A 24739-nucleotide genomic window follows, 5' to 3' on the forward strand; every position below is an offset into this window, starting at 1 on the left:
AATTCTTTCCAGTCTCAGAGACTGATGTATCTAGATACCAGAAGAGATACTGACTTACGCGGGAAGTGAATATCAACAAAGGGAAGAGAATGCCCTCTGTCTCAAAACTATCCTTCAATAAACTTGCATCATCTCTGAGAACTGTTCTCACAGAAATTATTGGAAGACGGGGGAAGCATGCTGGGAAGGCGACGAGAAAGAGACTGGCTATTGCGAGGCAATTATATCGAAATCTAGACCATTTTCAAAATATCAGAACTTATGGACTGGGATTCAGATGGTCAATTGCCGCTGCGATCGATTTGTCCACACGACCGTCGAGCGACACCTTCATCGAGGCACGTCGATCGACCCTACTAGCACCAAAGCCCTGGTGACCAGACCCGATAAAGCGCGATATAAACTCTTTGGTAAATGCGTTACTATGCTTGACCGGCACCGTGAGGACTCCAACTTTATTAAATTCGAACTCGCCCTTGGCGGTAAGTTCCCTAAGGAGGCGTACGATGGACTCGTTCCCAGTATGGAACGAATAATTAGCTTTATGTCCATCATCTCCTACTCGTCCGGCGTCTTTGCGCCCAACAAGGGGCCGAGGAAAGTAACTGGCTGAAATATTTTCGATGTTTCATTAGTGGTTTCAATTTGACGTCCCATAGCTTAATATCTACACTGTGTCTAGTATCGGCAATCGTGGTAAACGCGCTGCCGTTGCCACCGTACTTAATTGTGCCAAAACCGTACGCGCATGCCGAGAAGATGAAAAGAGCGGTTCTCGAGCTGTTGAGCGTCAGACACGACGTGGAGCTGTGCTATGAGGCCTCGGCTGTGTTGGAAGTGGTCAGTATTCTGGTCATCCAGGAGACTAGCAATATTGTGAAGAAAACCCTGGAGTTGATGGAAGAAGGAAATTTCTCATTCTATGTGCCTTCGGCCAACTTCGAAGACAGTTCGACATGCAGTACGCTTCAGGAGGCACAAGAGCGCAAGGAAGATGGGAGACAGGGGGACAGAGCAGATTGACTGACGGTCAACGCAGAATAAGGGCATTCCAATGTGCGAAATCGAACCCGTGGACAATCCCCATGCTGAGAGAAGGCTGTGGTTCAATTGTCGAAACTGCTTCGACGCCATGACCGCCGATGGTTGACATGGCATTTTTGCACTTTTGGAGCTCGCTGACAACGAATTGGGTGTCAGGTCGGAGGGAGTGGGAAAGACCAAAGACGACAATGAGCTCTTGATGCCTTCTAAAGGCAAATCCTGTGAAGCCTTTCGTTAGAAGATTGCGAACCTCGAGACGGTCGATTGAGAGCCAATGAGTGTTGCCTCAGCGTACCTCCTGGCGGTCGAGCAGGCATTGGACGCCCTTCAAAATGATCGATTTGGCATTTTCGATCTTCGCCGAACGAACACCTTTGACTTTGAGACGTGTCGCCACACCAGTAGAGGCGGGATGTTTGCTATCACACCAAACCTAGGGCAACAGCCACAGCAAAATCGCGGTCTCCACTGAAACTTAGTTCTTCCACCACAGATAACTGACCCTGTGTGAGCGTGTCAGTCTGGCCGAAGACAACATGGGAGATATTTCGTGTGCCTGACCGGTAATTGCCGTCTTGTACATAACACCATGTTTTGCCGCGACCCTTCCAGCAGTTAACTGACCATGCGAACGGCGAGGCCCGTTGCATAAGGATTCTCCAGTCACTTTGGACCCGTCGACTTCACAAGAGCCGGATACAAGACGACACCGCCTGTCGGAATACGAGAGCCAGGTGCGATTTTGCATGTTGACAGCCACTCTGAAGTAGTCATGCGTTGATTGGCTCATCACGAAGACCATCGGCAGCGCACAGGTTCGCCGTGCTAGTCTGCAGAGACCTATGGACACTGACCGGACTGTCCTCTATCTCGCAAATGCACCCATCATTCCTCCTAGCACAATTAAGACGATTAACAGGGAGATGGTTCGGAAGTATTGTTCAATTGGGAGTGGGTGCCCAGCCACTATCAATGCAGAAGAGATAACTGAGAAGATATATGCCGTGGAGGTGCTGGAGACGAAGAGTAAGTCGATCTCGATCACTCGAGTGAATACGAGAGCCCATAAAGCACTAGAATAGAATGATTCGACCATGACAAATTGAACAGTCGTCGCTAGCGCCAATAAGGCGCTTCCGTCGGCGATAGGATGATGGGGCGTGTTCTATAGATCCCGCCTTGACCCATTCGAGAATAATGTTTGCGTACTATACCAGGTACCCTAGCAGATTGACTATTGAAGTAAACATTCCACGGTCTAACTCGACCGCCAGAACCTTTGGTGTAATGACTGTGTATTTACACCTGGAAAAAGGGAAATCTTGAAGGCTATAGACCAGAATCGATCTGCTCCACAACATTATGGCCACTGTACGCTGCCCAGTCGCGGCAAGTTTGTGCCATAATAGACGGAATCTGTCGGTTTCGCATGACCAGGTCTGGCCGCTCCTTACGACCACAACGTCAGCTTTGCAAGGTATTTCTGGGGCAAGGAAAGACATACCATGATATTAACATAAAGTCCGTCACTAACATGCCACGCGACATGGCAATGAAGCGGCCACACGCCGGGGTTATCAGCCTGGAAGTCGAGAACGATGTACGACATTCCCGTCTCGGTGGGGATACCGCGTTCGAGCATCTGGGTATCTCTGCGCTGTGGATTATGCGGCCTTGTGACAGTGCCGTTCCACTCGCCTGTGCCTTGTGCCACAACCCAGAAGTTATGCCCATGAAGATGCATGGGGTGGGCCAGAGGGACGAGGCTGCGGATGATTAGACGTAAGGATGTGTTGCTGTGGAAGTTGTACACGTTCCATTGCGGGTCATACGGGTACGATGTATTGCCTAGCTTCGTGAGAAGGAGGAGAGGGTGGCTGTAAACTAATGTCAGCTAGTGAAAGCAGATGGAGCTTAAATTGTTAGCTTTGTGCTCACTCATAATTTGCCCGGAATGACTCGTTATTCATCTTCCAGACTTGCGCCTGGGTAGCGTTCGGTCCGAAATCCACGTCGATAGTCTGTGTGAAGGCGGGCGTTTTTGGCGGCGCATCCTGGAAGAACGGCTCCGTTAGTTCCAGCGGGTCGTTTGCGCAGTTGGTGTCGTTCCATTTTGTAGCAACAGAAGTCGGCGTTGCTGATGTGTCTGCCTCTTCGTAGTAAATTGCTGCAAGTGCATGAGACTGGTTGGTGTGGCTGCATAGCGTACTGATATCGCTCCTCATCCAAACAGCGTCTGTGGGCTTACCGGCGCCTTCAACGATAATGTCTGTTCTCTGGCCCACTCCTAGAGTAATGACATCTGCTTTGTATGGTTTCACCGGAACGAAGTCATTGGCGATTACTGTCATAGTATGACTGTCGATAGTGAATTTCTGGAGACCTTCGGCGCCAGCGTTGATCAGCCGCAAGCGGTGTTTCTTGCCAGATTGGAACTTGAATTTAGAAAGTCCGGCATTGGGCGTGCAGTTGTACCCTTTGGCCAGAGAACAATCGTAGTTCATCTTACCATTGATCAAGTTGTTGTCTGAGTTGGGGATATCTGTTTTTCCGGTAATCGCTTCCACGATTTTGAAGTATTCGCTGTGGAAATGATCGGACTGGGATGGTCAGTAATACTGCGATGGGAGGGGAGCTTTGAATATTCCCACCAGCACGATTGGACCAACATCTACATCATAACCGACGTGAGAGGGTCCATAGATGACCATCGGACCGAATAGACCATCCGCGTATTGTGCACTGTAATGAGAATGATACCAGCTTGACCCGTACGAGTCTGCCTTGAATGAGTATGTAAAGGTCGAGTTGGGAGCAACGGGGCATTGCGAAACTATACAAGAGGTCACTATTACTGAAGCATGAGTCTGGATGAAAAGTGAGCGACATACCGGATGGCACACCATCAAACCATGGCGTTTCTTTCTGCAAAAGACCATGCCAGTGCAGAGACGTGCCTTCCTCTGGGCCAGTGATCTTGTTTTCAACAGTCACCTGTGAGTGTGAGCTATCTCGTGAATGAATTCTGTTCTTCTGACACGGCTCACTTGTATTGTATCTCCCCAATTAGCCTCGATGAGAGGCCCAGGAAACTGACCATTGATGAGGACTCCCCAATTTTGGACTCCATCAGGGGCAACCCAGCCCCTCGATAGCACAAAGTGATAACTTCGAATAAATCCAGTGTTTGGCACTTCAACATATGGATTCGTTTCATTGACGGACGCCTTGCCCCATGGATATTTGTGCGGCAGTGGCTACAACAGTGTTAGACTGAATTATGCTCCTGAATTCGTATACATACATTGTTCTCTAGGAATCGAGGAAGGTAAGGAGCGTCCAGTGTACCGAGATTGCTACCACCTGCATGACGACGTGATGAGCAGTTACCACCATAACCAAATGCGGCATACCCTACCATTCGTTACTTTCTGAGACAGGTTGGCCGTCAAGTTTGAGGCCGCAAGAATTGAGTTCAGAAACTTCACGCTGCTGGACGATAAGGAAGGAAATGGACGATATGGGAGCTTGAAATGAAGTTGGTGTCTGATTGCATATTGTTTGACATGTTTTAAAGGCTCAGCGGTATTCTTATACACCTTGCCATCACTAAAATCATTGAGCTAGTCAGGGGTTAACTTGTCTGAAATGACACCGTGAGATGGCCAAATCCTCCGCAAAGATTTCCTTTTTGGTACTTGTTCAGCCTACGGTGGTGGCTGCTACCAGTATCGATTTATTTTTGCCCGGTGGCATTTGACCAAAGAGACCCAGAGATCGCCTAATCCAAATTTCCCTAGTTTGAAGTGGAGAAACTAGATGATACATGAGTCAGTTTGGAGGATCCTAGAGCAGGGGAGTATATGATTCATCTAACTGGGACGACTACGCACATAAAGGGTAAGCTGCTTGAAACAAATCCATGAGACCTCTCTGATCTCCCCAACTCGAGATTATTTCTCGTGCTCGTTCTCTGATGTCCTCAGAGGGAGGCATGAGGCTCGCAATCTTCAAGGGAAATGACAAGTTGAATGAACCCCCAGAGTGTATTCCGGCCTCCTTGTGGTAAGATGCACACTTCAAAATCATCTCTGCATGCTCTTCCATCCGTAACCTCTCCATCTTGCTCACCGACGCCACCAACCTGTGATAATTCAAGCAAATTAGACATGCTGAATGAAAAAATGCCACAAAAGTGGCCTGAAAAGTTGTGGTCAGGCATTCGATATCGTATAATTCTGAGAACAAATCTAGCCGTAGCAATAGCGAATCCGTCTGCTCCAGGATCTGCCTCCTCAGATCGCCGGATTCTCTCAGCGATTTATCCTGCTGCCATTTATGCACCTTGAAAGAACAAGAAGGGAGTTGTACAAGAATGTCGACAAGGTCGTCTAGATGTGACTTCTCGCAGGCCGCGAAAGGCAAATTATGCCACTCGGGTTGATCAAAGGGTGAAGGTTTACGAGTTGTCATACCCACGACTACCTAATGAGCGTTAGCGAGTTGCGAGATCATGGCAGGATTTCTGACATACCGAGGCGAGTCTTAAAGACCGGAAAAGCTGATTGGCTAATCCTCTCTGGCAGGCAATGGGGCCCTTCAAGAGCAACATCCTTATTGCAGCAGAGAAATGGTGCACCCATCCGTCTGGGGTAGTGGACGCTGTGGATTCAAAGACGGCCAGAAGGCAAGTTGCCGCGATCGATGCCAGGGACGACGAATTTGGAGACTTTTGCGCCTCTCTTGCGTTAGTTCGAAAGCTGTCCTTTTGAAGGTGAAGGCATTTCGCATAACATTTACGTGCCTGAAGTGCAATGGTTGCACTCTTTATCAGGCGTCCGTAGAGCGCCATGGACGTCGCACGGCTGGAGTAGGTGATTATCGGATTCTCCCATGAAGCCAGCATCCGGGGTAAGTCAGGTATCCACATATGTAAACCCGCTCTTTGCCCTTCCGGACACCTATATGATGCAATGAGATTTGATAGGTAGAGTTGTTCGAAAAGAGGAGCAGTGTATATGTCGCAGGCAGACTGAACTGAAACATGATGTGGTCCGGGTCACGGCCAGTCGAATCACGGCATGGCTCAGATGCCTCAAGTGTTAACCTGCTATTTCCGGGGATAGCGCCAGCCATGTTCACCTGGCGAGTAATGGGCTCTGGAGATCTATTCCGTTCAATGGACCTGGCCGATGTGGAATCACTTTGCAGTGAATAAAACTCGGCGGTTGTTGACGCTCAGCGTAAGGGAATTTTGGCAACGCTTTGTGCATGGACTGCTTTTGTCCGCTTGGTTTCTTGACTTCTCTTGACCTTATGCTCATATCGACGAACACAGGACCAAGTTTTGGACCAGAACAATCAAGGTTGGCGTTGGAGCATTCTCGACATATTGGAGCATTTTCATCGCACTATTCAAAATAAATTAGGTTCTGGTCGGCCGCTTCCCTCGGGAGATATAAGATGGATTGTTACCTTGATTTTCCGTTCAAGGCAATTTTTGCATTCCCTACTTCGTCCTGCGTGGCGACCCATCGTCGAATAAGGCTGTCGAGGCAGCAAATGTATCGCAGGTTGAACCTATTTCATTCGGCGATCTAGCTGTATGGCGGTTCCACACTGTTCTTCTGTACCGCAGGCCACTGAGATTATTGAAATGGCTCCTCCCACGGCTATACAGTAGGCAGTATATCAGCCGAATGTTGACCGAGATGAGGAGTGAATCTGTCAACTTCGCATTTCTAGAAGCTTGAGTCGTTGGTTGGTCGGAAGCCTCTCTTCGCATACTCGGTAGGACACTGCGGCAGCCTCTAAGCACTACGTATGAAAACTTCATTATGCAGTCGCAATCAAACTTAGAGCTGAATCTACATTGCCAGGAAGAATTGATCACGGAGCCAGGGGCCAGGATGATGATGTAACAAGAGCGTCGTCCTTCGTCGAGTGCTGACTCCATTATGTAAGGTGGTATTAAGGACGCTTAGCGACAAGGCTGAGCGGGTCGCCTGTAAAAGTCAAGATGCTACCCTGGACTACTGATCACCGTTGTTGGCTCCAACCAGCCATTGATACGTCCGTATCTCCCGAGAATTTAATTGTTGCAGGTTTGATGATCAACAGTCTGGCTGACCTGCCAGGAGCTCTGTCGTCCATTTTTGTATGATTTCACCCAGCATGGGACACAGGTTTCCGCAAAGATTTCTACATCAGGCCATAGCGCGTCCACGCTCCGTTCAGCTTTCCTAAACTATCTTCCTATTCCCGTCATGCACTACTCACTAGGATGGCGGCAATTGTCTATCACCATTGCACGCCTGTCCTTTATCCTTCATCCTTCACCCTTCTCGGAGATTCCTATGAAACGGATGAATACGCGCTCACCAAAGCGCGACATCGTCTCGAAGCGTAGCCGCAGGGGAGTCTTTCAATCCACCGTCTACAGCAGTAGGGCCACATTCATCAAACTAGGGAGTAGCCGTGACTCGCCTATCATGACAGGATGAAGTCGAAAGTCCACATTCCCAACGCACCAAACGAACCCAAATGGACCCACGGAAATGGCAGGATGAAGTTCTGCGCATTTTGAAGTTCCATTACTTAAAAGACTATTCCTTCCTCCAGAGTTAAAAAGCCGTCGGCTACCCTTATCATCATTTGGAACTCAGAATCATCAGCAAGCCCCAGATAGCCAGGTCCTTTCCCCTGAAAAAGACTTCTGGTCATAAGCACTCTACCTTCTCCCTGGACCGTCCAGAACATTCACAACATGGACGACGAATGCACCCATGTTAGCCCTGGTTGTCCTTCTGATGGCTCCAGTCTCGGTTATGCGCCAAACCTCCCTGTCACCATTGTTTTCCTCATCCTGTTCGGAATAGCGCTATTGTGCAATATTATCCAGGGATCAAAGTACAAAACCTGGACCTTCATGGCTATGATGTGTCTCGGGTCGCAGTCTGAAGTGATTGGATACATTGGCAGAATATTCATGCATTACAATCCTTACCGGTTGAGCACATCAGTTCACCTGCCCCTAGGTTTCTAGTTGCCAAGCTGAATACGAACCGCAGATTCCTCGTGCAAATTATCTGTCTTACTAGCGGACCAGCCTTTTACTCTGCCGCATTATACCTCTGTCTTTCACGAATGTGAGCTGGGTTCAAGCACGTCGCAGAATTGAAGAGTCGCTAACCGGGTCGAAGCATCATCGTTTACGGAGAGAACTTGTCTCGCATATCCGCTAAAATGTACACGCGATTCTTCATTTTCTGCGACCTCATTTCCCTCTCGCTTCAAGGAGGGGGCGGAGGCGTGGCGGCTTCAGCAACAAAGCCGGGTACGCTGTCCATTGGCAACAAACTCATGCTAGCCGGGTTGATTTTCCAGATCGTGTCCCTTGGCTTCTTTGCAGCAGCCTGTGCCGACTTTGCGATACGTGTCAAGAAATACCCAAACCGAAAGAACCCTAGATTTTCAAAGACAAGGATGAGCACAGGCTTCCGAGCGTTTCTTCTGGCAGTAGCCTTGGTCTTTATGGCAATCTTCATCCGATGCATTTACAGAGTTGTTGAACTTGGTTCGGGATGGGACAGTGCTCTCATGAGAAAGGAGGTCCCATTCATCATCCTCGAGTCCGGGTAAGTGTGGCTGCTCTGCTGCTACTGGAACCGAATTATTGACGGTACTATCACTAGCATGATTACTATTGCCGTCTTCTGTTTTGTGGTCGTCCACCCCGGGTTCGCTTTCGGTGATGATTTCAATACCATTCAGTATATGGTCCTGACCAAGGGAGGAGGGGAAGAGGCAGGATTCAGGAGGGAGAACCGATCAACTATCGAGCTCGCCTGGGGCCAGGACCATGAAAACACTGTTGGTGACTCAATGATTTAACCTGCTGGGCTCGGGAGGGCGCTTGAGAACGTGGAATACATAAAGGCGATGTATGTAAAGAGTGATGCATGTTCTGCGCAATGAATGAAGATCGAAGATTAGCACAGTTGTTGGCTTTGTAAATCCGTATTGTCTACTGTACGTGGAACCAGGAGTTGTGGGCTTGATAAGTTGTAGCGATTTTAGACGGGCATTTACATAGATTATCAGTTTCATCTCCTAGCTATAGATCGATAAAAGAAACCTTAAAAGCTTTCAGCAGCTCCTGTATTCTACCAGCCAAAAAGGCGGGATCGACGCTTTGAGACAGGTCCGAAAAGCTGTTCGCAAAGGCATGAGGAGTACTCGAGTTGCTGACTATCAGCAGCAGTCGGTCTTACTGACTTAGGGTGCCCAAGTGCCGCGCCTCCATACTACCAGATCGAGCTGCCCACTTAATTAATACGCTTGAAGCTGCCAAATCGGGAAAACTTTGCGGAAGGATTCCCTCTTCTACCTCCGCAAAAGGAGTCGAAACACGAGCCTAACCATGATGAAACTGAAGCATACCGAGTATATATAAAAGTGGATTAGACATGTTCTCGTTCCTTCTTGCTCTTGCCTTCTTCAGCAGAAAGTCAAGAATACAATCTTCGTGTCATCTTCAAGTCGAAAAACCTTTGACTCCTCGATTCGAAGCCGAACTCGACTGTGCTATGGGTCTTCTACGATGCCCACCACGCAGCCGGCAGGTGATTGGGTACCTGTATACGGCCAAGCCGCAACTACATGCAGTCCGGGCTGGCAGCCGTGTGTGAACGGGCAAGGCGGCGTCGCTGCCACAGGAAAACAAACAGGCTTTGAGTTTGGAGAACATCAACGCTTCCAGGGCCCCGAAAGGTGCATAGATAAAGGACGTGCAAGGATAAGACATGAAGCGATAAGCTATAACATGGTTATTTTTTGTTTGGGGCCAATCTATGATCTGTTTTGTTAGCTGCTGAGAAGTCATCGCGTTGGGAAGTACCTTGATTTACAAGACCTAAGCTCTTCTCTTTGTTACCAATTGTCAAAGTGGCGCCTCAGAGTACCTATCTCATTAGGTTGATGTGCAGTTATGGTGTGTCGGTCCCGTGGATTTGGACCTTTGATAGCCAAGCATTTATTGGACCAGAAGTTTGTGGTAATGAATGAAGAGGAAAACGACGCGAGGAGTGCTCAGGAAGCACATGGTGACCAGAGGGCGAGCAAAGCAACGTGCAGTCTAGTCACAAGGAGACATTCAGGCACCAGTATTTTCGCGCGAGACAACCTGTAGCGTGCCAGGGGAGGGAGAAGGCCGTAATAGCCGGTTGGTGGCGTAATGCCTTTGTTGTTCTCTGTCTAGTGTTTGTCTGAAGAGTTAAGTCAAGAAAGTCACAATGACTCGACTACTGTAGCTAGCTTGAGCTAGCTAAAAGGAAAGAGAGGCAGAGGGCTGCCAAGGCACTTCCAGGCTAGCACTGAAATGCCATAGTGCTCTCATGTGCCAGAGCCACGTGACATAACCGAGTACTGGGTACTGGGTACCTACAGTACTGTACTTGTTAAGTACCTCGTACCCAGTACACCGGTAGGGTGGGTGCAAGAGGGTAAATCTAAAAGGGGCAAGGCTGAAAGATGCGTCCCCACGTGATTCCGGAGCAGTTCGCAAGGCTGTGGCTGACACCTTGGCCTTGGCCTAACTAGCCGTCAACCGGTTTTCGGCAGTGGGATGAGCCGACTACCTGAATCCCCTTCCTGATGCAACAACCTTCTTTTTCCCGCATGCTGCTTCGTTCTCATTCCTGGAAACTGGGATTACTCCTTTGACTGGGCGCTGTTGCCGCGACTGGAAAAGGCTGAAGTACTCGGTAATCCATTTTCCAATGATTTGAAGGGTCACTGCCTCCCGCATGAGCGGGGAGACACATTGACACCATGGTCTCAGTTGAATTGACAGCAGCACAGGCAGCTTCTGGTCTCGCCCATGGGCCGATGACCTCTGCCTCACCTGCATTATTGAATCTGACGAGCCTCAAAACAGCAGCAGCGAATGTGACATCTGCCTTCTCCCTTCCATTCAGCATACACCCGATCTTCCGCTTCCCTCTCCGACTTACCTCGCGAATCGATCGCGCCCTCCTCCACATATGGAGCCGATTCGTTCTCGAAGGACTTGGTACCAATAGTCTGACAAGAGCTGGGACGGCCACCGGCGCTGGCATTGCTGGAACCCAAGCCATGGCAGATGCAGCAGCCCAACCCGCTGTGGCCCAGGCCCTGGGAGATGCAGGTGGAGACAGTTGGGCGAGCTTCTTTTCAGAGGCATTCCAAGCAACCGGCTTTAAGTCTTATTGGGGCATGCTGCACTATCTCACTTCAAGATGGGCCTTTACGTGTTTTGTGGTGGTAAGAGTGGCTGCTTTGGAAAGGAGAAGAACATCTACTGACATGCATAGGCCCTGATTCTAAACCGTATCAGTGTTTACGGGGCGTCGAGGCAACGAATACAGCTGACTTGGACGAGGAGGCTGGCTTTGCGGATTGTCCCCATTTTGCTGTTCATAACTCAGATCCATCATCTCCTGCAAGCTATTCGGTGCCAAACATCACCGGATTTCTCACTCTATCGGCACGGAGACAACAACAAATACAGCCTCTTAGACTGGTCCACCGACGGTGGCTGGCTGCACACTCTCACATCTACACTTCTGTTTCGGTCGACAGACGCCCAAGCTTGTGCCGCCATTGGGATGAGCAGACCAAGCCCAGAGGTTCGAGCACCTTTTGGTTCTTTCTCACTTCTTTGGCCTTCCTTCTTGCGGCTGAGCCTGTCCCATGTCGTTGAAAATCTGTCATGCTCGCTACAACAGATACCGACGACGGCAGAGGTTGGAATGTCCGTGTTCGAGCATTCTCTTGCATTCGCCGAGGCTGAGACGATGATCTCCCACACCCTGGGTCTCGGCTACTATGGGTCAAGCAAATCCCCCAGCAGCAGTAAAGCCAATATCACGTCTCCTCGCCCGGATTCCCAGCCTACAATACCCGCATCCGGTACAATATTGGCTCTCGCCGACGCTACAGCCACTCTGACAGGTCCGCACCTACTTGATCGTGTCAACGTCCCGGTAGAAATCCTCTTGGTCGCATTGTTGTCGTGCTGCAACTCGCTTTCATCTCACGTCATTGCTGTTTTGGGAAAGCAACGTCAATGGAGACTTGTGAATACGGGAATATGGGCCATGACTTTCATGGCGGCATTTGTTTGGGGATTCAGCACGACCAGTGTCATGGTTCGGAGCGGGGACAACGGTGACCATCGCCCTGTTAGCAGTCTTTTACACTTTCCTACGGTGGCGATTATAGGATTCCTTCCTCATATGGTCATCCTAGCGGGGATTGCGATCTGCCTGCTCATATACTTGGTTGCACTCACTTTGACGGCGGTTTCTCTCGGCACCAACCCGCAAATTCCACGGCCAACCACCCTTAAAGAACGATTCATCATAGCTCACGAAAATTTGCAGGCTGCGGTCCAAACTCGAGGGATTGAAATTCGTTGGCATGAAGACTTCTACACAACACTCCTCCGCAGTGGATTTGCTGCACTGACAGCGGCATCTGAAGCAGTTTTCTTAAATGAGGGCAGAGCAGTCGAAGTACGCCAATTCACATGGTTGGAAGAAGACAGACTGGATGAATTCGACGCAGCAATGCGTGAAATGGGACCTTTTCAAAGTGCCTTCTCAAACAGTCAACAATTTCAAATCCTGGAAGAATACGGCCTTCCCCCTTCGAGACCTGGGGCTGCCGACAAGGGCGGTGTCTGGGAGTCTGGCTATTCCAAGGAACGAAAACTCGACAAAAAGGAAAACGATGCCAAAGATTCATTCCTCTATCCTACCCCTCGCGCTGGCGGAGTCGGCGCTGTACAACGGACCACCCGTTTTTATCTGCTCATGATCTATGTTCGTGGCATCATATTTTTGGTTGCTGGATATATTGGATTTGGGATTGGCGTTCTGCTGGACACGGTTGGCATCACGGCGCGACCTCGCTGGCTTAGACGAATCGTCGGTCGGTCTCTGAAGAGGATGAACGCAAAACCAAGTGGTCCGAATAGCGAAGGAATGCTGGACTTTTGGATTCTGTCAGAAGACGGGAAGCTCACGATAGCGAGCAGCGATGAAGTCGATATCGAGCCAGAAATGAAGAGGCGATTGATGACCGAATTCCCCGGAGAGAGGATTGATGAACTTCTCGACGCAAAGTTGTATGAGTGGTGGAAGTCAGGCGGCTGGTTTGGCACGAAAGATGACAGCGGAGATTATCAGCCATCGAATGCTGATGATTTCGACGATACCACGAGTGTCATTTCGATGTCCACTGAAGCCAGCACTCACAACAGCGATGGCGATGAAGAAGATGCCTGGGAATCCGAGCCTGATGGAAGTCGAACACCGACTCAATCATCCACGGGTCAGTCGTGGTCATTCTCCGGCGTTGAGACCAGAGAATCAACACCGGCCTTCACAGACTCGCCGCTCGATGCAGCGACCCTGGCAAGACTTTTAAATCCGCCAGACAGAGAATCCCGCGAAGAAGCACGGATACTTGCCTCGCACCTCGCCACTGTGCCGGCTAACTCTCCTGGTGTGATGACTCGTTCACGCTACCGTCGCGAGATCGAGTCCGAACGAGCTCGAATCCTCCTTGCCGGACGCAGTCCAGCTCCCGCAACATCCAATCACCATCGGGTCCCAACAATCTCCCTGTACAAAGAGCCGCAAACCACAGGTCCCCGACCCCTCACCTCAATGGAGGAAGCAGAGGTCCTCGAATCCCTGATTCTCAACCGTCGACGGAAGCATGCACCCCCAGTGCCATCGCCTCAAAGTGGAACGCCAGACACGGGCAACCCAGATCAAGACAGACAGTACGGACCGCCTTGTGTCGTTTGTCAGAATGCGCCGCGAACAATTATTGCTTGGCCGTGTCGATGTCTCTGCGTCTGTGAGGATTGTCGGGTCAGTTTAGCGTGGAACAATTTTGGGAGCTGCGTTACCTGTCGGCAGACAGTGCAGGGGTTTGTGAGGCTTTACGTACCATGAGGTACCTGTGTATGAGTTGTAACATCCAAGGAAAGCAGGCGATATACAAAGGTCTTGCTTCTTTTCCTCCCCTTCTCTCTCCTCTTTCCGCTGTAAATCTGACGGTCGTTGGATGAGCAACAGCCCAGCGCCCAAGGGGATTTATTTCCTCGTCCCAGTCCACGGACTTTCTGTCTTTCTTTCTCTGTTTCTTCCGCGGGGTTTTATCGATCCTCTCTATACGACGGTATTGCCGTATGCCAGTTGGCAATAGTGCCACCAGCCCCAAGTCGTCAGAAACCCTTTCGACACCTTCACTCCCAGCTGTGTTAAAATTGCATCCAACACTGCCAAGAATACAGAGTATTTATTGCCCTTCAAGTCCGTGTCTGTATCGACCGCAAAGCGAGCAAAGACTTTGAATGATTCATATTTAGTTCTGATTTTAATTTTACATTTCCGTATGCCTGCCCAAGCAGGTAGATCCCCCTTCGCAAAGGCAAACCAAACCAAAAAATTCAAACCAAAAAAACAAACCGCCCATGCCCATCATCATCCATCATCTTCATTAGCGCCGAAGTTTTCCAAATCGACGAACGATAAAGTCACGGCATACACATACACAGCAGGGACTGCAAAACTGACACCGTCTTATCGTTTCTTCAAAGCCAAATCTCCCCAGGCCTACATAACTAGCCAGAGGTGGTGGTGGCAGCAGTGGCGAACGCTTCCTTTTCCTGGTCCCATGTTCCCAGGAAAGACCCTAGATCGTCTATGGCAGCATCCAGATCAAAGTCGGCGTCGCTCTCGACCAATTTGAGTAATTGCTGCCGCTGTGCATCCTGCCTGCTCGATGATGACAAGCCAGGGTTGCTCGACTGGAGAGGCGCTTTCATCGAATTCTGCAGGGATGATTTAAGGATGCTTCTCGGCGCGGACGTTCGTAGGACGTTTGGAGATCCCGAGTCGTTCGGGGCTGAGCGCTGTCCGCCGTCTGCACTAGATTGCTGCTCCAATCCGAGCGGCATAGCTGTCTTGGAATCCACCATCTTGTCTTGAATCACGACAGTCGGCTTCGTGACCTTCAGAACCGATTTGATGGACCCTCGAGATGACCCAGATAGTATTCCCTCGGTCGATGATACCAGTCGCCTTTTGTTTTTGGTTGCTCCAGCCTTTGTGATAGCCACTGGAGAGGATGCTTTTTGATTACCCAGCCCAGCCTTCCTCATAGACTTGGTTAAAGCGAAAGCATGGTCAGTCATGGAATGCAACGTGCCGAAACTGTCGGCCTTCTTCTGGGATTGATGCTGGCTATGTGGTACTGGATCTCGCGGGTTGATTAGGAGAATGTGCTCCTGGTCAGGCCCATCCACGGCGTGACAAGTCATATCCCCAGTGGCGGAAACATCAACAGCAGCTGCTCTTTCCACGCCCATGGCCTCGACAACTTCGGAATAACAGCGATCCAGGGCCTTGTGGAACATTTGACCATGACTGGAGAGATCCGAAGGCAGAGATGCTAAGACCGGAGGTGATGGCCCTTGAGCGGATGGTAAATCAGCCATCGTGCTTGATTCCGCTTTTTCCTCCATCACGGAATGAGGCGCAATATCACCGTGGTTCGGAGGAGCTGCGTCTTGTGCGCTGTGAAGCGAGGTAGAACTACCGTTTAATCCTGGGGCAACACTTCTCTTCGACGCTGATTCTGTCCCTCTCTCGATTGTAAACAGCTGCAACCGACCAGATTGGGGTTGAGGTTCGCCTGAAGCAGTTGTTTTATCGCAATGGTGATGCAGGCTGAGGGCAGGAGGAACTATATGGACAACGGACGGGATACGATGGGCTGCTTCGCGTTTGGATTTTAAGATGGCATATTCTGCCCTGTGTTCATTCGTGCAGGGTTGCTTCGTCGCGTCGTAGTGATTGTGGATATCTTGATCCTTGCGGCTTAGTGGGGAGGTATAGTAGTCTCTTGCTCCCGAACCGACCTTCGGGGTTTGCGGTTTGACGGGCGATGAAAAGCTGCTCTTAAATCCTTGGGATTGCCTCAATGCTGTCGGCCTGCAAGAAATGACGACTTGATTACTGGCGATGTTGACACCAGCATCTACCTGAACCGGAAGTTCGATGTTCGGTCTCGGATATTCGCACTTCTTCGTCTTGCCATCACTGGGTGATGAAGGTGGCAAATTCGGCTGTGCATGCTCTGGTTCCTTGTATGCTGCATTTGTCCTCAACCAATTTTCCACCTTGTTGTTCTTAGGAGGCTCAGCATCCTTCCCAAGATGTGGACTGATACTCTCTTCCCCCTGTAGACTGCTAATTACCGGGCTCTGGTTGCGCCCCGAGGACCTTTCCCTTGGTTGCTTTGTGACATGTATGCTTGTGTCCGGAGCCACTTGTGCCACATGGTTCCCCCTCAAACCCGGAGAGTTCTCCTTCTTCCCTCGCGCAGGCTCCCTAGGTGGCGTGGGGCTCGGTTGATTTGTTCCAGTCTTCTTCGTTTTATTCACCTTCTCTTTGGCCCAAGGATTCGTCCATCCGTCGTCGAAGGGTCCTCTCAGTTGGGCTGTGAGAATGAACAGAGGCTGGCCGCGGAGATAGGCTGTGGCGTGGCTCTCAATCCGTCGCCTTTTGGCGGCTCTCTGCTCTTCATCTTCTTCAAGGTCACGGCTCTGGTCGCAATAGACGATTGTATCATCACAGATTGGGATCTCATCGGCACAAATGGGGGACACCGGTCTTGGATACTCGGGTAATCTGGGGTTCCGAGCGGGCATGGCCGAAAAGTAAAGATTCAGACATGCAGGTTACGACCTGGAGGAACAACGATATTCACTGAGGAACAACGACTTGCTTGAAAAGGTCAGACCGAGCAGGTCGCAAGACGTCAATTGCCTTAGGCCGTGAGTGGCGCCTGACATCCCGCACTTGACGGGAAAGGGCAGAAGCTACCTCGTAATACTCACTAGTCGATCCTGAGGCGATAAGCAACCTCACGCGTCACGCGTCTCAAGTGCCTGCAGGCAACTATGACGCGCGAGACCCTCTCTTCGCCATGCACCTCGTATTCCAACTACGTAGCGATAGGTACGGAGTATTAAGTAGATTGAGCGATTCGGACACATTAAATAAACCCTGTTTCCTGCTGTGTCTACCTATCTGAGTTATTATTACAGGCACACGAAGCCTTTGGACGCAATGCCGCAATCTCAACGAAAGGAAATTCGTAAGCCAATCGACCACAATTGTTTTCTCCATTACCAGTCTGTAAAGATACCACCACCGTCAGCCTAACTATTAATAGGGTATCAATGCAAGCAGCTGAATTCACGCAAAACATGAAGGTCCTCTTTCAGCATCCCTAGTGGGAAGTAACGCCGTCGTAGTAGGTCTTGTTGGCGCTACCGTTGGTGATGTCTTTGTTAGTGTCGAAGGCTCGATCGACTTGGTTGCTAAAACCAGTTGTGGCACCGGCAGGGTTGCTGGTTACCGTCGTGCCAGTAACAGATGACATGTTGTCTTCCGAGTGCGGATGATTGCCACCACGGACAATACCAGCAGCCGTCTCATGGGGTTTGCGGGTGACCGATTGCGGCTTGGGAATGTCAGTGGACTCCTTCGCGTCGCCGATGCTGAAGATTGGCGATTCCCAACGATCCCCCTTGGCCGCAAGCTCCTTGTACTCTGTCGCCTTGGTCGACACACCGCCGGGCAAGTTGATGTGCTTGAACATGGCGTCTTGCTTTGTCATGGCCATATTGACGTTGGTCTTGGAGGCGACATCTTTGGCCTTCTCTTTCTTCTCGGTCAAAATCTTCTGGTAGGAGTTCCAGTAAGCTTGCCAGATGTTTGGAGCATTCTCAGGATCGTCCTTAGTGGCTTGTTTGGCGCGTTCCACATCTTGGTGAACGCTGAAAGCGAAGGCGTCCGCTTTCAAGAAGGCGTCCTTGATCTGTTTTTCGAGCACCTTTTGAATAGCGGGCTTCATTGTCTTCAGCACCAACGGCTTAGCAATCTTGAACAACAATTTGTGGTTGGACTGTTTGATCTTGACGTTCAAATGCTTAATTGTCACGTCCACCTTGTCCACGGCCACGAAGTGACTGCGGTCAGTGGCGGTGGCATTTCGCGCCGAGATCTTGAAACTGAAGCCTTCGCCTCCGAGGAAAATGTCCATGACTCCCTTGTCGGTGATGGATGGGAACCCTTGCTTCTTCTTGATGTAATATGCCACGTCTTGCAAGTCCATCTGAACGCCGGAGCCGGCGATGGTGACCTTGTTCTCCCTCTTGTTGGAGATTCCCTTGCGACCCATGCGGAAATAGTTGTCACTACCAAACTCCAATACGTTGGGGAAGAGATTGTCGCTCTCGATGACAAGGTTTTCCACCACAGCGTCAATCATGGGGTCTGAAACCTCGATTCTGGGAATTGGAATGTAGCGAGTGTTTTCGAAGATCTCGGGGATGATAACCTCGGTGAGATCCTTGATCAAATGAGGCTTGAACGTGGGCTTGCCGTTCTCATCGTTACCTAGGTCGAGAAACATTTTCGTCACGGCATCCCCAAATGCCTTGTTCTGTGGGTCCTGGTCAAACTGATCGCCGAGGAACTTGATTTCGTCGAGGACGCGGTCGGTGTGATCCCGATAGCGGTCGCGAAGGAGGAATCGGCCTTCGTCGTGAAGGCGGTTGTATTCCTCATTGGCTGCATCTTGGAGGATGTATCCTTGCTCCTGCAGGCACTTGCGGATGTACTTGTCAACAGCTCCAAACCAATCTTTGAGTTCTGGATCACGATCTGCGTCTCGGTAGATGTTGTTCAAGGCGTCGAAGAAGTCATCGGTACTTGTGTAGTTGGCGAAGCGTTCAATAAGTGTCTTTAGTTTGATTAGCATGTCGTTGTTGTCGCGGTAAGAGTCTGCACGGACCTTCAGGTTAGCCTCTGCTCTCTTCAAGCGATCGTCTTCATGAGCACCTTTAACAGTTCCCGCCGACTGCGAAGTCAAGTTGTTGGCATGGCCACCATATGTCTCTGCGAGAGAGAGGAGTGTGTCAATAGCTTGGCGATCTGATGTGGATGTCAGTCAATCGTGCTTGGTCAGATGACGCAGTAGCCCTTACAGTCGGAGTGGCCTTGGATCTCCACTACCATCTTCTTAAGGCGCCAGATAGTCTGGTCACGGCGCTCTTGGGGTATCTTCTTATCCATATAGTTCTTGGTGTGCTGAAATGTGGCTTCCTTGGCCTTCTTTACATCTTCCTGGCGTTCATCTGGAATATTCTGCCGTGCACGGTCCCTCAGAATTTCTGTTGCATTTTGCAGTCCTGCGCGTCCGGCCTCTTGATTATCCTGACTCGGATGCTGCTGAGCAGTGTCCACGCCCTGCTGTGCGGCGTCCTTGGCTTCCTCTCTGCTGAAAGGCTTGTTCTGGTTGTAAGCATCGCGTGCTTGGTTCTTCAGACTCTCTCGGGACAAGTCTGGAACGTCGTGCCAGGTGTTATCTTCAGCCGGGTGGTCGATTTGATTCAGCTGGTCTTCGGAAGGATTGACACGGCTGGCGACATTCTGAGCGGCATCGCCAGCCATGTCCCGCATAAGGATCGTGGCATCATTCAGGAGTTTGCGGAATTGGCCATTCGAGAGGATGAGTCTGCCGAGGGTCTTGAGACCTTCTAACGCTTGATCACCGTGCTGTTGAGCGGTGGTTTTGTCCATAGGGGCTTTGGGGAGGTTGGCATTGCTGCCGTCCAGGTGCTGGGCATCCCAGATGAACTCCTGAAGCAGATTTCCCTCATTCTTGGACAGCAACAGGTATTTGGCTTGACGGATGACCTCTTTCAGGTCGCCAACCAGTTTGCGACCCTCCTCGGAGAGCTTTGGAGAGGGTGAAGAGAGCGCCTTGGATGCAAGGGCACTGTTGAGCGCGACATCAATCTGCTTGTTGGAGGGGACCTTGCCATTGGCGAAGGCTTGGTAGATGCCGTAGAGCTGGAGTTTTTGGTTGATGTCCTTCTCCTTGACGGTATTGTTCGTGGGACGATTAACAGAAGCCATTGTGGAATTCAGTCAAGGCAAAACGATTCAAAAAGGGTATCACAAATGTAGGAAAACAGAGAAACGAGACGGGTCAAACCCTTCAACCGCAGGTTTAGTGATGAAGGTTCGCGATCGCAGTCTTGGATAGGCTGTTGGGAGAGGTGAATTTGTGTGAGGCAGTGGATTGAAATGATGGTAAAGTATGGATGAGACGTGGTTTGAGCTGAAGGAAAAAGCCAGGCAAGAGGTGAGGAGGTGATGTAGTTATGAGTTCCAGTGCCAGGTGGGAGGGGTTGTATTACCTATTACCTCACAGCCAAGCTGGTGGCACAGGGCGTCACTGAAGACTGAACAGAAGGAGCAAGGAGCAAGGAGCAAGGACCACGCGCAACACGGCCTGCTTGTTCCAAGATTGGGAGCGATCTGGCCGCAATCTTGCCGCAATCGACCAGGGATCGGCAGAGCTGTGGCTTGCACTCAGCAGAAGACGCCAGAAACAGAGAGGCCGTCAGTGGTTGAGCATCATCTTTGGCCGAAACAATGTGGAGATGTCCAAGGCGTCGTAAAGTCAAAAGATGATGGCGCGGATATCAATCGCAAGGACCAAAAAAAACCCAACGAGGCGTCATGACATCACAAGCCACCTCTGTGACCACTGACCTCAGCAACCTCAGTTAGCTAACATCATGACGACGAGCCTGTTCTTCTTGTTCTCTACATCTCTCCCGCCTCTGTCCGTCCTCAGGATGCTCGCGGGGTTGGTTATATTGAGTAGCTTCTGATAACAAGACTGATGCGGTTGCCATGGGTGGCGAGGGTGGTCAAGCCGCTTGTCCAGGAGGGTGTTGTCCAAGTGCTCGTATGTCGCTTATTCCAACGACATCTCCAGGGTCCTGAATTCTCGACGTTTTCGTCATCACCGGTCACTGCGAACGTCGATCACGATCAAACGAGGAATCTCTTCCTTGCAGGTCACGGCTTGGGTCGAAAGACTGGCAAACCGTGCATTGCTCTCCACAAAAATGACGTTTGGAAGGCTCCAGTCACATCTAGACTGCCCAAGGCTCTGGGAACAGCTACCCACCAATCACTGCAATCAGAGCATTGCCAAGAAATATTAGGTAATTAACAAGTAACCAGTCCTTGTACTGGGTGGTGGCCAAGGCTGGCGTGAAATATTGCCAGCCACACTTTCCCTCATCTTACTTGTTAGTACCTCTATTACTCGAGAACGAAAAACCCAATTGCCATATACGGTTTGATCCTAGAGGGTGAGCGAAGGCTGCTTTTACCTGAGCTTTAATTGAGCCTTTAGCTGAGCCTCACTGAGCGCCCCTGAGCGCCCCATGAGCAGCTCCCGGAGCTACAAAGGGGGCCCTAATCAGGCCACTTGGAGATTGGTTAAACCTGCCTCTCACGCCAGGGCATTGGCTTCAGATGATCCTCAGCGAACCTGGCAAGTCCCTGCTCCTGCGCTGCTGCCTAAAATTTCTTATGCACGGCGCTCTCGAATCCTAGCACCTAACGATGCAAAGAATTAATTGCTTCGGAGAGCTCCACGCCACTTGTCTTATCGACGCAGTCCTACCGAGTACTCAGTCCCAATTTAGGGCGCCGCTTCATCCAGACACCTCATATCCAACGTCTACGTACCTGGCATAGGGGAATGGTGTAAATTCATACGGTCGTCGACAAATGGCCTAATGTGAGATTCGACGGACCCAAATCTAGTCTCTTTGCAATTGGAGTGAATGCATCCTAGAGTGTTTCTCCAGTAGCAGAAACAGGAGGGCTTGAACTGGCCATTAAAAGAGATTAACCGTCGACCAAATGCTATATTATATCGCGAGTCTCATATGCAGGGCGAGGTGGACGAGGTGGCCGCCGAATTTCCCGAGCCCAAGGCTCAGGTTTTCAGTTATGAGAACCAGGTCTTTTTGGTGGATAATCCTTTCCTGCTGGGTGACGGAATTGTTTTTTTCTCCCTTTTCCTTCTGTTGATTGCAACCGCCGAACATGGCAACCCCGTTACCTGTCCAATTAAGGTTGGCACTTTGAATCCTGCAACACCACAGGATCTAAAGCCTCGCCACGCCCTGCACTGCCATGAGGAGCGCTGTGTTTCCTTTATCATCCCTTTCGTGGACACTCATTCCACTATCGATGAGAAAATTCACAACCACCACGTTCCCACCCATAGCCGCATAGTGTAGTGCCGTCCTCCCGATTCGATCTCGAATAGAAGTGTCCGCTCCAGAGTTAAGTAGTCTCTTCACAGACTCATATTGTCCTGCGAGAGCTGCCATATGGAGCGCTGTTCTTCCTTCATCATCGCTTTCGTGAAGACACATTTTGATATCGAGAAGTAGATTTAGAGTCGCCGTACTCTCACCTATAGCTGCATAGTGTAGTACCGTTCTCCCGGTTCGATCTCGAATAGAAGTGTCCGCTCCAGAGTTAAGCAGTCTCTTCACAGACTCATATTGTCCTGCGAGAGCTGCCATATGGAGCGCTGTTCTTCCTTCATCATCGCTTTCGTGAAGACATATTTTGATATCGAGAAGTAGATCCAGAGTCGCCGTGCTCCCAGCGATGGACGCTAAATGCAGTATTGTCAACCCAGATACAGCTTTCCTAAAAGGATCTAGGCTGCTGTCGATCAGTTGGCGCACAGTCTTCACATTCCCCTGTGCTGATGATGATAGTGTCGCTCCGTTGAATTTTTCGCTCGTGTCAGCTCCACCTTTGATGAGAAGTGACAGAATCCCTTCGTTCCATGTCTGGACTGCACTGAATAACGCCGTCTCTCCGTTGCTTTCATCATTGATGTTTGCTCCATTTTCGATCAGTAGCGACACTATGTCCAAAGCTCCTCTCCGGACTCCTCGGTAGAGCGCTGTCTCTCCCTTGGCACACCTTCTGATCTCATCCCAGTACACTTGGTTCTCAGTGGCGCCCAGCAGATTTAGCGTTGCTTTATTTAATGTTGTCTCGTTTCCCTTGCTTCTTTCGTTGACCTTTGCCCCCGACTTGATCAGAGCCTTCACTTTCTGAATGTCCCCGTGCACGATTGCGTGGTGCAACATTGTATCGAGATCCAGTCCCATGTGGACAAGCACTTTCATACTCGACACATCCCACGAAGGCCTCGACCAATATATAGCCGTACTAAGGTTATCTAACTATGAAAGGAAGTTTGTTAGACTCCAGCTGGGAAGTTGGAGGCCATTTCGGTCACATTCGTGGAGGCCAACTAGGAATAACATCGTGTTGTGTATCGCTTCCTGAACGGAAATATCGTAGTTCGCGTATAGGAAACCTGAAGCGCAAGCGTCTGTGGACATACCTAATAGGGCGTAGATAATATCTCGCGGGTCGGAGGCTTCGCTTGCACCAAATTTTGCTAATAATGTCCGAAGGTCTCGCTTCTGCGTCCACCAGGAGCTATTTCGTGAGGCACCAGGCATAATATCTAAGACGGCCTGACAGTGAGGATTTGGTGTGACTCCGGTTAAGTGGGGGGCAAGAACAAAAGTTTTTGCTGGGATGGACTTGGATCCGCAAACGACGTCGGCAATTCGTGCGTTGGCAACTTCTTGCAAAACCCAGATTCTCTTGAACCAAGGCCGATCCAATAAAGATTTCAGACCACCGCACACAGCTTCCTCGTTATAGGAGCGTTCCTTCAGGATGATTTTCCAGACACTGATCCAATGCGTGTCGAGAGGTGTCCAGTCGGCCTGTTCCTGTTTCATGCGTGTTTTGCTAAACTGCGCAGCAGCGTCCATGAATAGGTCTGTCTCATCAGTGAAGGGGCCAAGCCATATAACAATCCGCTCAGCCTTGGAATAAATGGATGCCATCTGTCCAACTTGATGACCTCGTTCCTTATGATTCTCCTGATCGATGCAGAGCGGAACGATCCAAGGAGCGTGCGCACCAAGTCGACTTGATGGATGGCAGGGCCAGGCTGGGTCTCCCAGGGGCCCGATTTGGGCCTTTACCGCTAGTCTCTTTTAAGCCGCACTGGCCCGTGAAGGACGTCGACCATTTAACCTCCATTAACCTAGCACCGAATAAGGCCCCGCTCGCGACTCGCGAATTCCTTCTCTCTCTTCAACGTCTCTCTTCTCGCACCGTCTCTCACCGTCATAGATAAGAATCCTCTCGCGCCATCTATACTCCTGCCGCGCTACCATTACTCTCGCGCCTCTACGCTACTCGACGTAGTTTCGGCTAACGCTATACGCTATAAGAATAATGGTGACGTCTATCTTTCTTACTACCCTCGTAGGCGACTAGGCCCCCGGGAAAGACTTTTCATAGTGCCTAGATAATGAAGCCTAAAAGGACCTTACTTCCTCGAAAACCTAAACGTTTTTTCTTCCTCCGCTATTTTATTTAATCTCTCTTTCTCTCTCTTTCTCTCTTATACATAATTTCACTCACTTTTTTCTTATACTCTAATCTCGCGGAAGAGTTAGCGTATTCCCATTCGATATAGCTCTTATTTTATATCGGGTCTCTTTACTTTAGTACTAGTATAATATCTCCGTAGAGAAGGCGAAGATTCTTCGGCTCCGGTGATAATTTAAAGACGAAGAAGATAAGAAAGAAGAAGTTCATTAAGTGTGGAATATCGCCCTCTAAAGGTTTATATTAAA

The 24739-nt window shown here is 50.1% G+C and overlaps 7 protein-coding genes across 7 annotated transcripts; 3 read left to right on the plus strand and 4 right to left on the minus strand.

The window, feature by feature from the left end:
* Positions 1-759: 759 nt before the first annotated feature.
* A1O5_10985 (uncharacterized protein) lies at positions 760-1023 on the plus strand (the record flags this gene model as incomplete). The annotated part of the gene is made up of 1 exon (XM_007751558.1): positions 760-1023. The coding sequence occupies one exon, from the start codon at positions 760-762 to the stop codon at positions 1021-1023; it is 264 nt and encodes an 87-aa protein (XP_007749748.1).
* A 1350-nt stretch (positions 1024-2373) lies between these two features.
* Positions 2374-4465, minus strand: A1O5_10986 (uncharacterized protein; the record flags this gene model as incomplete). The annotated part of the gene is made up of 7 exons (XM_007751559.1): positions 2374-2493; positions 2549-2921; positions 2983-3644; positions 3696-3877; positions 3936-4038; positions 4092-4301; positions 4349-4465. The coding sequence occupies 7 exons, from the start codon at positions 4463-4465 to the stop codon at positions 2374-2376; spliced, it is 1767 nt and encodes a 588-aa protein (XP_007749749.1).
* Positions 4466-7810: 3345 nt separating this feature from the next.
* Positions 7811-8937, plus strand: A1O5_10987 (uncharacterized protein; the record flags this gene model as incomplete). The annotated part of the gene is made up of 4 exons (XM_007751560.1): positions 7811-8052; positions 8115-8192; positions 8247-8681; positions 8739-8937. The coding sequence occupies 4 exons, from the start codon at positions 7811-7813 to the stop codon at positions 8935-8937; spliced, it is 954 nt and encodes a 317-aa protein (XP_007749750.1).
* A 1938-nt stretch (positions 8938-10875) lies between these two features.
* A1O5_10988 (uncharacterized protein) lies at positions 10876-14051 on the plus strand (the record flags this gene model as incomplete). The annotated part of the gene is made up of 2 exons (XM_007751561.1): positions 10876-11346; positions 11397-14051. The coding sequence occupies 2 exons, from the start codon at positions 10876-10878 to the stop codon at positions 14049-14051; spliced, it is 3126 nt and encodes a 1041-aa protein (XP_007749751.1).
* A 671-nt stretch (positions 14052-14722) lies between these two features.
* On the minus strand, positions 14723-16813 carry A1O5_10989 (uncharacterized protein; the record flags this gene model as incomplete). Its single annotated transcript, XM_007751562.1, has 1 exon — positions 14723-16813. One exon carries the CDS (start codon positions 16811-16813, stop codon positions 14723-14725), a length of 2091 nt encoding a protein of 696 aa, XP_007749752.1.
* Positions 16814-17397: 584 nt separating this feature from the next.
* On the minus strand, positions 17398-20093 carry A1O5_10990 (uncharacterized protein; the record flags this gene model as incomplete). The annotated part of the gene is made up of 3 exons (XM_007751563.1): positions 17398-18915; positions 18967-19106; positions 19160-20093. 3 exons carry the CDS (start codon positions 20091-20093, stop codon positions 17398-17400), a joined length of 2592 nt encoding a protein of 863 aa, XP_007749753.1.
* Positions 20094-22153: 2060 nt separating this feature from the next.
* On the minus strand, positions 22154-23938 carry A1O5_10991 (uncharacterized protein; the record flags this gene model as incomplete). The annotated part of the gene is made up of 2 exons (XM_007751564.1): positions 22154-23253; positions 23314-23938. 2 exons carry the CDS (start codon positions 23936-23938, stop codon positions 22154-22156), a joined length of 1725 nt encoding a protein of 574 aa, XP_007749754.1.
* Between the last annotated feature and the right edge of the window lie 801 nt (positions 23939-24739).

The sequence above is a fragment of the Cladophialophora psammophila genome, assembly GCF_000585535.1.
Source record: "Cladophialophora psammophila CBS 110553 chromosome Unknown aczJe-supercont1.22, whole genome shotgun sequence".
NCBI classification, from domain to species: Eukaryota; Fungi; Ascomycota; class Eurotiomycetes; order Chaetothyriales; family Herpotrichiellaceae; genus Cladophialophora; species Cladophialophora psammophila.